The sequence below is a fragment of the Natrix helvetica genome, assembly GCF_964273705.1.
Source record: "Natrix helvetica genome assembly, chromosome: 2".
Classification (NCBI taxonomy): domain Eukaryota; kingdom Metazoa; phylum Chordata; class Lepidosauria; order Squamata; family Natricidae; genus Natrix; species Natrix helvetica.
Window position 1 is genome coordinate 200,029,893 of NC_138552.1, and position 12,404 is coordinate 200,042,296.

General features: G+C 42.2%; 1 protein-coding gene across 6 annotated transcripts in view; it reads left to right on the forward strand.

Annotated features, from left to right (window-relative positions):
• The window catches only part of PDE7B (phosphodiesterase 7B), a 159,702-nt gene that overhangs the window by 125,281 nt on the left and 22,017 nt on the right, over positions 1-12,404 (forward strand). For all 6 annotated transcript variants that reach the window (XR_014174570.1, XM_081943681.1, XM_081943682.1 and 3 more), the window contains 3 exons: positions 2,399-2,462; positions 7,151-7,246; positions 10,259-10,359. Coding sequence is in view for 5 of the 6 variants with exons in the window: in XM_081943681.1 (XP_081799807.1) it covers positions 2,399-2,462; positions 7,151-7,246; positions 10,259-10,359 (261 nt within the window). In the remaining variant the exon portion in view is untranslated. The remainder of the gene's footprint in view (positions 1-2,398; positions 2,463-7,150; positions 7,247-10,258; positions 10,360-12,404) is intronic.

A 12,404-nucleotide genomic window follows, 5' to 3' on the forward strand; every position in this document is an offset into this window, starting at 1 on the left:
AAGACGTATACGTGTACTTGGAGGAGGTAGACAGATGAGTGGAAACAATTAAAATCACAATTTAAAATCTCCTAAATAAAATTACAAAATTAAAAACCCGTCAGGAGCGATATGAAATTATGGTTGAGCCAGGCCAGCTGCTTGGAATAGGTGGGTCTTGAGCTTTACACGGAAGGAGTGGAGGTCAGAGGTAGTCCTAATATCCGGAGGGAGGTCATTCCACAGGGCTGGGCCCGCCACAGAGAAGGCTCTGCTCCTAGGCGCCGCCCCTCGACACTGTCTGGTGGACGGCACCTGGAGAAGTCCCTCTCTGTGCGAGCGGATGGGTCGCAGGGATGTATGGGGCAGGATACGATCCCGCAAGTAACTAGGTCCTGAGCCATGGAGCGCTTTGAAGATCGTTATCAAGACCTTGAAACGCACCCGATAGACCACAGGAAGCCAGTGCAGCTCGCGCAGGAGAGGTGTCACATGGGAGTACCTTGTACTCCCCATAATTACCCGCGCAGCCGCATTCTGGACCAACTGTAGTCTCCGAGTGCATTTCAAGGGAAGCCCCATGTAGAGAGCGTTACAGTAGTCCAGGCGAGACGTCACCAGCGCATGAGTGACTGTGCGTAAGGCGTCCCGGTCCTATAGGGGGCGCAATTGGCGCACCAGGCGAACCTGGTGGAACGCCCCCCTTGCCACAGCTGTCACATGGTCATCCATGGACAGCCGGGCATCCAGGAGGACGCCCAAATTGCGCGCCCGCTCCACAGGGGCAAGTTGTACGCCCCCGATGGCCAGAGATGGAATTAACTGGTTGAACCGGGGGGCCGGAACCCACAGCCACTCCGTCTTGGAGGGGTTGAGCTTGAGTCGGTTGTCATCCATCCAGACCCGTACGGCTTCCACACACCGGGACATCACTTCGACGGCCTCATTGGGGTGGTTCGGGGTGGAAATGTACAGCTGAGTATCATCAGCGTACAGATGATATCCCACCCCGAAGCCACGAATGATCTCACCCAGCGGCTTCATGTATGTGTTGAACAGGAGTGGCGAGAGGACCGACCCCTGTGGCACCCCACAAGTAAGGGGGCTTAGGGTCGACCTCTGCTCCCCTGCCAACACATGTTGCGTCCGGCCGGAAAGGTAGGAGCCGAACCACCGCAAAACGGTGCCCCGGACCCCTAACCCCTCCATGTCTCCTCAGGATCAGGCTTTGGATCTGTCTCTTTAAGAGTTATTACAAACCACCCAAAGTTTGGAGTGGCAGGGCATGCTGATAATTACATATATTTAGATTATGTAACAGAACTCAAGTATAAACCATGATTTATAAATCAGAATGGCAAACCAAATATAGTCTGTGACTTACAAGCAATACTTAGCAACTGTTTGAAATTACAATGGCCCTGAAAAAAAGTTAAGTATATCGCACTTATAAGCTACTGCTGCATCCCTTTAGTCACGTGACCAAAATCCAGGCACTCAGCAACCAGCACACTGTTACTATGGTTGCAATCTCAAGAGGTCATATGATGTCACCATTTGCAACCTTCCTAGCTGGCTTCCAACAAGCAAAGTCTATGGGGGAAGCCAGATTTCCCTAAAGACCACATTTCTGTACGGTCTGGAGGGACTGTAATGACTGGCTTAACAACTGGGGGGGGGGGGGGGAGTTTTAAAATTGGGTGTAACTCATTTAACAACCACTTTGCTCAGCAATGGAAATTCTGTTCCCAGTTTTATAAGTCAGGACAATATGTGAACTCTGCTGCTGTGTTTATTTTTTAAGCCAGAATTCCTTCCCCAGTTCTGGCAGGCTTTCCCCCTTTTCAAATGTTTGTGGATTGTTTTCTCCATCACACAAATGTAGGTATTTTAAGTAAGCTCAGGCATTAACTAAAATTTACATTATTCATTCTTAAATAGGGGTTAGGCATCTCAAAGCCCATCAATCCCATGCGATCTCGAAGTCTTTGTTTTATGCCCCAGAACCTCCCTAAATAAAATGTGTAAAGCTTTTGAAAAAGTTGGGACTCTTAATGGCAAGATCTTATCAAATAATCTGAAGACATAAAAAAGGAGGACGTTGCTTCAGTTCCTTCATGTTGTCATAACATGATCACATTCCTCTACCTACTCAGAATCTGGAGGGGGAGAATAACTCCTAATATAACTTCATGCTGTACAACTGCCATATTTAAATACTTAAATTAAGATAAATCAACTACTGTATATTGCAAATATAGAACTTGATATGATTTCCAGGGTAGTTCTAATTCTAGATGAGGCTTTATTTGTGCAATTGGTGTATCCTGTTTTAAGGATTCTGCTCATTTTAATAGAAAGCACATTACATTTAGTTGGCACATACAAATTATTCTGCATTTTATGTTTTTATTTCCAGCATATGTTATCCAAAGTGGGAATGTGGGATTTTGACATTTTCCTGTTCGACCGCTTGACGAATGGTAAGGTACAATGAATCAGCATAAAACGCTATTTCGTTAACTCTATGTCCAACAGTCATGTTTCATGTTTTCACTGATTGCGCTCAAGGTTGTTCCTGCAACATTAAAGCTTGTCTTGTTGAAACTTTTCTTCTTGTGCAACATGAAGGGAAATAGCCTAAACAGACAAGATAGAAGACTGCAAAAAAGCCTTTTTACAGCTGTGATGATACTTTCCTATATCCTACAATTTACCTTTTGCAGAACATCTTGGCTCTTGTTGGTACAAAGATAACAACTCTGTAACGGTGGACAAAAAAGAAATAAAAGGAAAAGAAGAGATACCTGAATTGTTCATTTCATATCAAAAGTCTGTAGAGATTTGTGCAAGTTCACAGCACATGCATGTTGTTTCTTGTTGTCATTGACACTTAATCTTCTTATTTCCTGGTTCAGTATATGCTAGGCCTCAATCCTCTCTCTTTATCACCCCAGATCAGTGGTGGGTTCCTCCCGGATCGCACCGGATCGCGTGCGCTCCCTTTCAGCGCTCCACCTGGCTTGCGCGCTCCCTTTCAGCGCTCCACCTGGCTTGCGCGCTCCCTTTCAGCGCTCCACCTGGCTTGCGCGCTCCCTTTCAGCGCTCCACCTGGCTCTCGCGCTCCCTTCCGGCGCTGAAACCGGAAGTACAGTTTTGCCCGGCCCTGGCGAAGCAACGACGCCTGTCTGCGCTCCACCAGCTCGGCTGGGAACGGAGATGTTTCCTCAGCGGAGCGGAGCGCCTGAAAAGTCTTTTCAGGCGCTCCGCTCCGCTGAGAAACATCTCCGTTCCCAGCCGAGCTGGTGGAGCGCAGGCAGGCGTCGTTGCTTCGCCAGGGGCGGGGCAAGACTGTACTTCCGGTTTCAGCGCCGGAAGGGAGCGCGAGAGCCAGGTGGAGCGCTGAAAGGGAGCGCGCAAGCCAGGTGGAGCGCTGAAAGGGAGCGCGCAAGCCAGGTGGAGCGCTGAAAGGGAGCGCGCGCGATCCGGTGCGATCCAGCAGGAACCCACCACTGCCCCAGATCCTGCTAAAAACAACCATCTCTTATTTTGCTCCTATGGATAGTGCTTGTTATTTTTAAAGCAAAACAAACAAAATCCAACAACTGCTTTCTTAATAATTTGTGTGACTTTAGCCGATTAGAATCAGCCTTTAGGCTATGATGTCAGGAGGAAGACTGGGGCCAGAATTCCCCCAACCCACCCCCATACTTTCATAAGTGGCATATGTCCCTGCCAAAAAAAAAGTACTATAAAATTCAGGGTGACACTTATCTCTTACTTTTGCTCAAAGTATCCTGGATAAGTTTAAAAAAAAAAAAAAAGCTTTCAAAATGCATTGCTCTGACCACAATGGTACAAGATTATTTTTGCAGCTCAGCCTTTGGTGTGAATTCTGGCTTTCATTCAATATGCAGCCTACTGTCCTTCTCCTTCAGAAGAAATGTGATCATAACAGATATATTGCATAAAAGACAGCCTGCTGACTGTAGCCCATCTTTCAGGTACAATGAGCAGTGGCTGAATAGTGCTATGAGCTTTGTCAGCCTGGAACGCCCATGAAGTATAGGCAGTCTTCAGCAGTGTGAAATCATTGTGCAAAGAATAGGATGTTTGGACATCATTGAAAACTCCTGGACAAGTTCTTCCAATCACAAAAATGTGTAGGTTATCCTTGACTTACAACCATTCATTTGGTGAACTGTTTAATGTTATAATGGCACTGAAGAAAAAGTGATTTATGACTGGTCCCCATACTTATGACCATCACAGCATTCCCACAGTCACATGATCAAAATTTGGGTTTCTGACTCATCCCCACACGACCATCATAAGCCCCCCCGGTCATATGATCAAAATTTGGGCACTTGGCAACCAGCATGTATTTGCAGTGATTGCAGTGTCCTGAGGTCATATATTCTCCATTGGAGATCTTTCCTACCAGCTTCCAACAAGTAAAGTCAATGGCAACCCAGATTCATTTACCTTATTTTTCGCCCTATAAGACGCTCCGGAATATAAGACGCACCCAATTTTAAAGGAGGAAAATCTAGAAAAAAAAGATTCTGAACCAAATACTGTAGTAAAATATTTTATATCAACTGTATAAAGTTAACAGCAGTTTAAGAACAATTTTATGTCAACCATGTAACATATTAAGAACTATCTTTACTCTCATTAACAGTCAGTAAAGTCAGTAAACAGTGAAAGTAACAAAAATAAGGCTGTAATGTTTTTATTCGAACCCCAAGAATTCCTCTTCTTCGCTGCTTTACCTGCCGCTTCTCGGGCGGTTCCAGGTGGCAGAGATCGTAGTAATAGCATTTTACTGCAATCTCTCAAAATGCTATTTGACTATAGAAATACTCAATCACATTCATGTTTATGGAAAAACAAAATACACACTTTTTATTTGACATGGCAAATATGGGACAATGCTCACTGCTGACATAGTTGTGAAGAGAACTATGTGAGCAGTGAGGATTGTCCCATATGAGTGAAGTTATGGTTTGGGAACTTCTGCTATGCATTGAAACTTCGGAAACTTCTTACAGCATCAGGAAGGTGATTTTTAGGGAAATAGGTAAGAGTCACTGAATAATTTAAAAAGACTGAAACATTCATTAGGTCCTGAGAAACAAGGTACCGTAATATTTAGAAGAGACCCAAGGAAGCTGTTACTTGATTCACTGGAGCGTAAGAGGGAAGAAAGTTAAAACTTAAAGCAGGCTTGCAAGACTCTGATATTATAACATAGTTACAGACTTCCTATGGAGTCTGTTTCCTGATCTTTTCCACTGTGAAGAGCTGACAACATAGAAGCAACACAGAATGAATCCATCATAGAGCTGAACAGAGTTTAGAGTCCATATTAAGTCCCATCAAATTTGACTAAAGTGCACCTTAATTTGGTTGTCTGGGCTGTATCCAAAACTCATCATATGTCATCTCTTTGCTGCATGACAGATCCGGGCGGATTGGGGGTGGGTGGGTGGAGAACGCTAGATTGGGAAGTTAAAAACTTAGAACCAAGTTTGATTGTGTCCCATTCTAGGTTTTTAACTTCCCAATCTAGCGTTCTCCACCCCCCACCCCCAATCCGCCCGGATCTGTCATGCAGCAAAGAGATACAGTAGCTGGGCGCAATAGCAGCAATAGCAATAAGCAGATCCGGAGAGATTTGGGGTTGGGGGTGGAGAACGCTAGATGGGACACAATCAAACTTGATTCAAAGGCTTTGGCTCCTGAGATCGGTGCGCTGCCATCCAAAATGCTATTACTACAATCTCTGCCGCCTGGAACCGCCCAAGAAGCAGCAGGTAAAGCGGGCGCTGCAGCGATCGTGGTACCAGCATTTTGGATGGCAGCGCACCGATCTCAGGAGCCAAAGCCTTTGAATCAAGTTTGATTGTGTCCCATCTAGCGTTCTCCACCCCCAACCCCAAATCTCTCCGGATCTGCTTATTGCTATTGCTGCTATTGCGCCCAGCTACTGTATCTCTTTGCTGCATGACAGATCCGGGCGGATTGGGGGTGGGTGGGTGGAGAACGCTAGATTGGGAAGTTAAAAACCTAGAACCAAGTTTGATTGTGTCCCATTCTAGGTTTTTAACTTCCCAATCTAGCGTTCTCCACCCACCCACCCCTAATCCGCCCGGATCTGTCATTCAGCAAAGAGATACAGTAGCTGGGCGCAATAGCAGCAATAGCAATAAGCAGATCCGGAGAGATTTGGGGTTGGGGGTGGAGAACGCTAGATGGGACATAATCAAACTTGATTCAAAGGCTTTGGCTCCTGAGATCGGTGCGCTGCCATCCAAAATGCTATTACTACGATCTCTGCCGCCTGGAACCGCCCGAGAAGTGGCAGGTAAAGCGGGCGCTGCAGCGATCGTGGTACCAGCATTTTGGATGGCAGCGCACCGATCTCAGGAGCCAAAGCCTTGAGGCACCTTTCGTTTGCAGGAGGAGGGCAGCTTAAAGCAGCGCCCCAGCAATGTGAGGAGCCGCTGCCACCGCCACCACCGCCTAAGCCCTCTCGGGAGCCCAGCCGAGCGGGAGCTCTGAAAGCGAAACCTCTCTCCTTTCCAGCCATCACGATCTCTGCAGCCCCCTCTTTGCCTGCCCCATTTTCAGATGACCCAGTGGCTACATTCGGCTTACAAGACGCACTCAGATTTTTACCCTCTTTTTTGGAGTAAAAAAGTGCATCTTATAAGGCGAAAAATACGGTAATAACTGCAGTGATTCGCTTAACAACATAGCAAAAATAAAAAAGGTTGTAAAATCGGAAGCAACCCAGTTAAGAACTACCTACCTTGCTTAACAACAGAAATTTGGTCCCAATCGTGGTTGTAAGTTGAATACTACCTATATTCATCTGACCATGTGGCAAATATAAGAAATACTCTTATTTCATATCTGAAGTTGACTCAATACTGCGAGAAAGTGGGTAGAAGGATGTTCTTACTATTTGCCCTCCAGATGTTCTGGAAATATCTTTAGCTGCTATGCTAGCTGGACAATTTTCTTTTTCCAATAAACTTACACTACTACTTGTTTAGGTAATTAAAAACTAGTGGGAAGATTTCTAGAATTATAGAGCCTGCATTCTACCTACTTCATAGTATAGTAAATGTAGGTAACTGATATGCCCTTTTTGTTCTTTCAGGAAACAGCCTGGTAACCTTGTTGTGCCATCTTTTTAATATACATGGACTTATTCATCATTTTCAGTTAGATATGGTTACATTATACAGGTTTTTAGGTAAGCATATTCTTTCATCAATTGTCAATGTTGATGATATCTCTCTGTCTATCTCTCATCGATTTCTCTGTCTCTTTATCATCTCTCTCTGATCCATCTCTCATCTATCTATCAAATAGAGGTAGGTAGGTAGGTAGGTAGGTAGGTAGGTAGGTAGGTAGGTAGATCTATCTATCTATCTATCTATCTATCTATCTATCTATCTATCTATCTATCTATCTATCTATCTATCTATCTATCTATCTATCTATCTATCTATCTATCTATCTTTCTACCTACCTACCTACCTACCTACCTACCTACCTACCTACCTCTATTTGTCCAGCCATCCAATTTGTGTTTCATAGACTTTGGCTGGCTTTTGCTTTTTTATTATTTTGGTGGGAAGCAACACAATTTTGCCTGCTTCATTTCGACTTCATGGCTATCCATAGGCTGTGTCTCTGCTCATGTCCATTTTCCCTGGTCCCATTTGTCCCACCTTTACTTTATTTTTCTTATGTGGGAAAAGGTTTATAAAATACATTCGTCTTAAACACCAGGTTAGTGCGACAGTTTATTTATCACTTCTCTGCGAAGTGAAATTGAACAACTACTTGGCCGCCATCAAAGTTTAGCAGCAAAGTGGTGGAATTCTCACTTCTGTTGCTAACAGGAGCCAAAAGAGCAAAATAATCTCGTTGCCAGTCTTCCAGCTGAAATGTGATTATTACAAGACTAGAAAACCCGAATAGTTTAAGAAGACTGAAAGTGCTAGACTGAAAAAGTAAGATCCAAACCAAAGTGTGTGGTCTTTTCTTTGCCTCACTACTGAAATGATTTTGCCATGTATTCATTTAAAACAGTCTTCCTGTGGTCATTTAGATGCATTTATATGGCTATAAAGGAGCCATTTCAACATCAAATTGAATAAAGGATGTAAATTTGTTTGTCTACTAATTACTTTGATATCAAGGTATTCCCAGATATTCCAGATAATGTATGTTCTATTAAGGGTAGCTGTTACTTTACTAGGCCATTGCTACCACTATCAAACTGCTTTTACTCATAGGAACATTTTCCTAATGTTTACCTATAATCTACCTGACTGTAACTGAGGACGATTATTTTTGCCCTGCAGTCCATAAAGATTGAGAATAAGATTTAGCTATCTTCTTTGTAGCGCCGCTTTTCCTAATCTCTTCTTTCAGGACTTCCATTCCAATTCCTGATTCATTTTCTCTGAAGCCTTCTTCAAGTTTGGTGCCCAGAAGGTCTGACCAATGCAGGTTTCTTCCCATAATATACCAACAGTGATATATTTCAGAGATGAACCCTAAATATGGAAATAAGCTCTTGAAAGTTAGGGTTAGAGTCGGGTATGAGGCAGAGGTGGGTTCCTACTGGTTCAGACCGATTCGACCAAAACATAGTGGTTTGCCGGCCTGGGTCACCGGAACCTTCAGCGACCCAGGCCTGCCACGCCTCTGAACCAGTTCCTTGGTTGGTGCGCCATGTTTTTTTTCCATTTTCTAAAATATTGTACAAAATATTGTTGTGGCCCAGCAGCGGCCGGCTGAGCTGTTGGTGGACTCTGACAGCGATGACCATTATGGGACTGCTCTGGAGGATGAGGAAGACTCTGGAGGGTGTTTGGAGTCAGAGCAGGAACTAGAGAGGCCTGTTGGCCATCAGGTGGCATCTGAGTCAGGGAGCAGTGAAGAGGAACAGAGGGAGGTTGTCCCTGATGTGCATGTGCATAGAGCTGAGAGGAGAAAGGAGCAGCTGTGGAGAAGACGTCATAGAAGGAAGTAGGGACAGCTGGCTACGGTTGTGGCCCCTCCCAAAGAGTTTATAGGTGGAGCAATGGGGGGGGGAATCTGCCAGAAACAACAGTCCATTTTACTAGCCGTTGGGAAAGCATTCCATAAGTCTAATCTTGGTTTCTTGAAGATAGTATTCCAGGCTCCTAGCCAAGGGGTGGTTCTTCGTAATTAGTCGTGGCAGACAGCCAAGCCTGTGTCTGCATATTCATTAGAATCATGGGACAGAACAAATATATACCATTTCATACAAAGATTCAACATGAATCTTGTTGAAATTATCATGAATCATGGTGAAACTAGTTAAGGAGAGAACCAACCTAGAACTAATGAGAAATTAGACGGAACTGCCTCCAGAGGTGGTGGGTTTTCCAATACTGGAGGTTTTTAAGAAGAAATTGGACAACTATTTGTCTGAAATGGCACAGGATGTCCTGCTTGAGCTAGGGGTTGGACTCGAAGACCTCTGATGCCCCTTTCAACTCTGTTATTCTGTTATTCATGTGAATACAGAAATTACGGCACTATTATGCAAAAGTCTGAGTAATTTTGGGACATTAGGAAAGAAAGTTTACGCTTCTCCAAAAGTGTGATTTTATAGTTCAGGGTACATGTCTATTTACAATAATGGAGGTTTTACTTGACATACAAAGAGCAATTTAGAAAAGAGATTGGTCAGACTATGCCTAGTTTCTGTTTATGATACTATTATGACTACAACCTATGACTATAATAATACTGGTGTGTTAATCAAATTCACGCAGTTCTCATGTAGTTTGTCCTCCCACATACTAACTGAAATAGGCAGTACCACTTTTTCAGAAGGGTAAATAATGTGACTGCTATCTGGGTTTGGGAATAAGAGGTGCTGCTAAGCCTTAGATCAGGGATCACTCTGATTCATAGAGAAAATCATCCTTGAATAATACTAAAGCATTGTAGATTGTTGCCATTTATTTTTTCCCCCTAAGGTATTTATTTTTTCTTCTGAATTTTATTACTTTCATTAAAAGCAATAAAAAGTGATTTAGAAACAAATCTTTTCTATGGTATAGATTTTCTCTTTAACCAAAGGAATAATAAGCTATTGCGATTTTAGAAAAAGCTCCGGTTTAAGTTTTAGCTATCAGCCCACAATTTTAAAAGCATTTGAATCACGGAGATACTCAAAGATTGAGGAAAATGTTCACTTCTCTTCTGTTGCTTCTAGGTATGGTGCAGGAAGATTATCACAGCCAAAACCCGTATCACAATGCTGTCCATGCTGCTGATGTCACGCAAGCTATGCATTGCTACTTAAAAGAGGCCAAGGTAACCACACAAGCTTAGCTAGAATTTCCATAGACCACACAGCGATGAACTCATTTTACCGAGAAAACAAAAGTGTTCCACAATTGTACTCATGTCAGTAAAAACCACCAATGGAATCTCCAATGCTCATTCCACCTGAGGGATGGAACATACAGAACAAAAAAGAATGCAGCTGTTTAAACCAATCTTAAAAATAAAAATAATCCAGAAGAGTGACTTTAGGGCAGAATAGGTTCTTCTCCAAGAGACAGCCCATCCCATCAATGTTTTGAAAAATTGTCCAACGCTTTGTGAGATTGTAAAAAAAAGTTAGAAGATCTTTCATCAGGAAGCCAAAAACAAACAAACAAACCCTGAGATCTCTGAGATTAAAAAAATCTGAGAAGTTCTCACCCAAGTTGGAGAGATGTTAATGGTCTGGTACAAATTTTGTGGGATTTAGGCAATTCTAAATCTTTTTTGGCCCAAAGTAGGTTGAGAGAAAAGGTGTTAACAGTCCAGAAAAACTTGCCAATGTTTGGTCTTGGGTTCTTTTGTTCGTGTTTTGAAAACTTGAAACTAACCAGCATTTCCTGATTTCAGATAAATGAAGTCTGATTTGTTTACAGTTGGAAGTAGATGCTTCCAGATTCCTTTTTGCAGAAATGCCAAGAGAAACAAAAGGCAAAGCCTAAAATCTATGCCAGTTCATGACCATAATACAGAGTTTAATATTACAGTCAAACTGGGCCATTAAAGCAGTAGATGAATAATGCCAAGCCGCATTTGCTGAAAAAGCAAATTATTGGAGAAAGACGTTAACAGGCTGGAGAGAAAAGAGACACGTTTAAGAGTTCTTTGTCCCAATTCATTCCTGCAAATGCCCTTTTTTGATATATATTTTTTTCACTTACCTGAAGTTCAACATGTTGGGACAGAAACTTTAAAAAACTATTAACAGAGAAGATCTGTAAAGGGGAGATGGGGGGCAATCTTGCCTCTATTGATTTTCATTTTTAAATGTACTACTCTCTATGGCATTTCCCATTGCCATTAGCAAACTAAGCAGAATCCCCCAGTATACTTTTTAAAATTACTAACATTCTTCACCTGAGATATCATTGGTCACATAAAATATCTGAAATATTCAAAGCTTTTTATACTATACAGCTACTTGCAATTTAGATACAACCTTAGTCTTTTTCCCTGGTACCTGAAAGATAACACAATCCACAAGTCATGAGGTAAAGTGATTCTAGTCTAGGTGAAAAGGCCCAGTAGAAACAAAAGAGGAAAATCTAAAATATTTTTTTGGATTTATTCCCAACAAAAATGAAAAAAGCTACAACAGTTCTGGAAAAATGTATTTTTTCCACAGATTATTCAATTCCCCCAATCCTTTTCTTTTACATCCATCATGAGTACATGTGCTTTTTTATGTACATAATACAAATACAGCATTTTTCAATATATATTATAAAACAAAATGCTACTTTCTTCCCTCCCCCCAATGCCCCCCCCAGATATTGAACTTTACAGCATATTTGCCAGAATTAAAATATCATTGCTTGTTTCTCAAAGTTACACACCATATCTGGTCTAAGACTCTGATTTATTTATTTCCTTATTTTTTTAAAAAAAAATATTGTCCTCTCAACTTCAATAGACTCTGGGGCATATAAAAGTAGAAAAGAACATTAACAAGCATATAAACATCAAATCAGACAGCCCAGACTAAAATAAACTTATGAGCAGGAAAAATCAAATAAAACAAAACAAGGTCCCTCGTCAAATAATAAACTTCAACTCCAAGCCAGGTTTTCAGATCTTTCAAGAACCTTATTTTTAATCTTAACCTTATTCTTATTTTTTATGTTTCATTGCTTTAATATTGTTATGTTTACATTTTTATCATTTTTTTCTGTTTTACTATTGTAAGCCATCCAAAGCGAGATGGGCAGCAAACAAATTTAACAAATAAGCAGAAGGTGCTTCTTGACTTTATCTAGACCTTAATGGAGCTACATCTAGCAGTGGGGTACCCCAAGATTCTGTCTTGGGCCCAG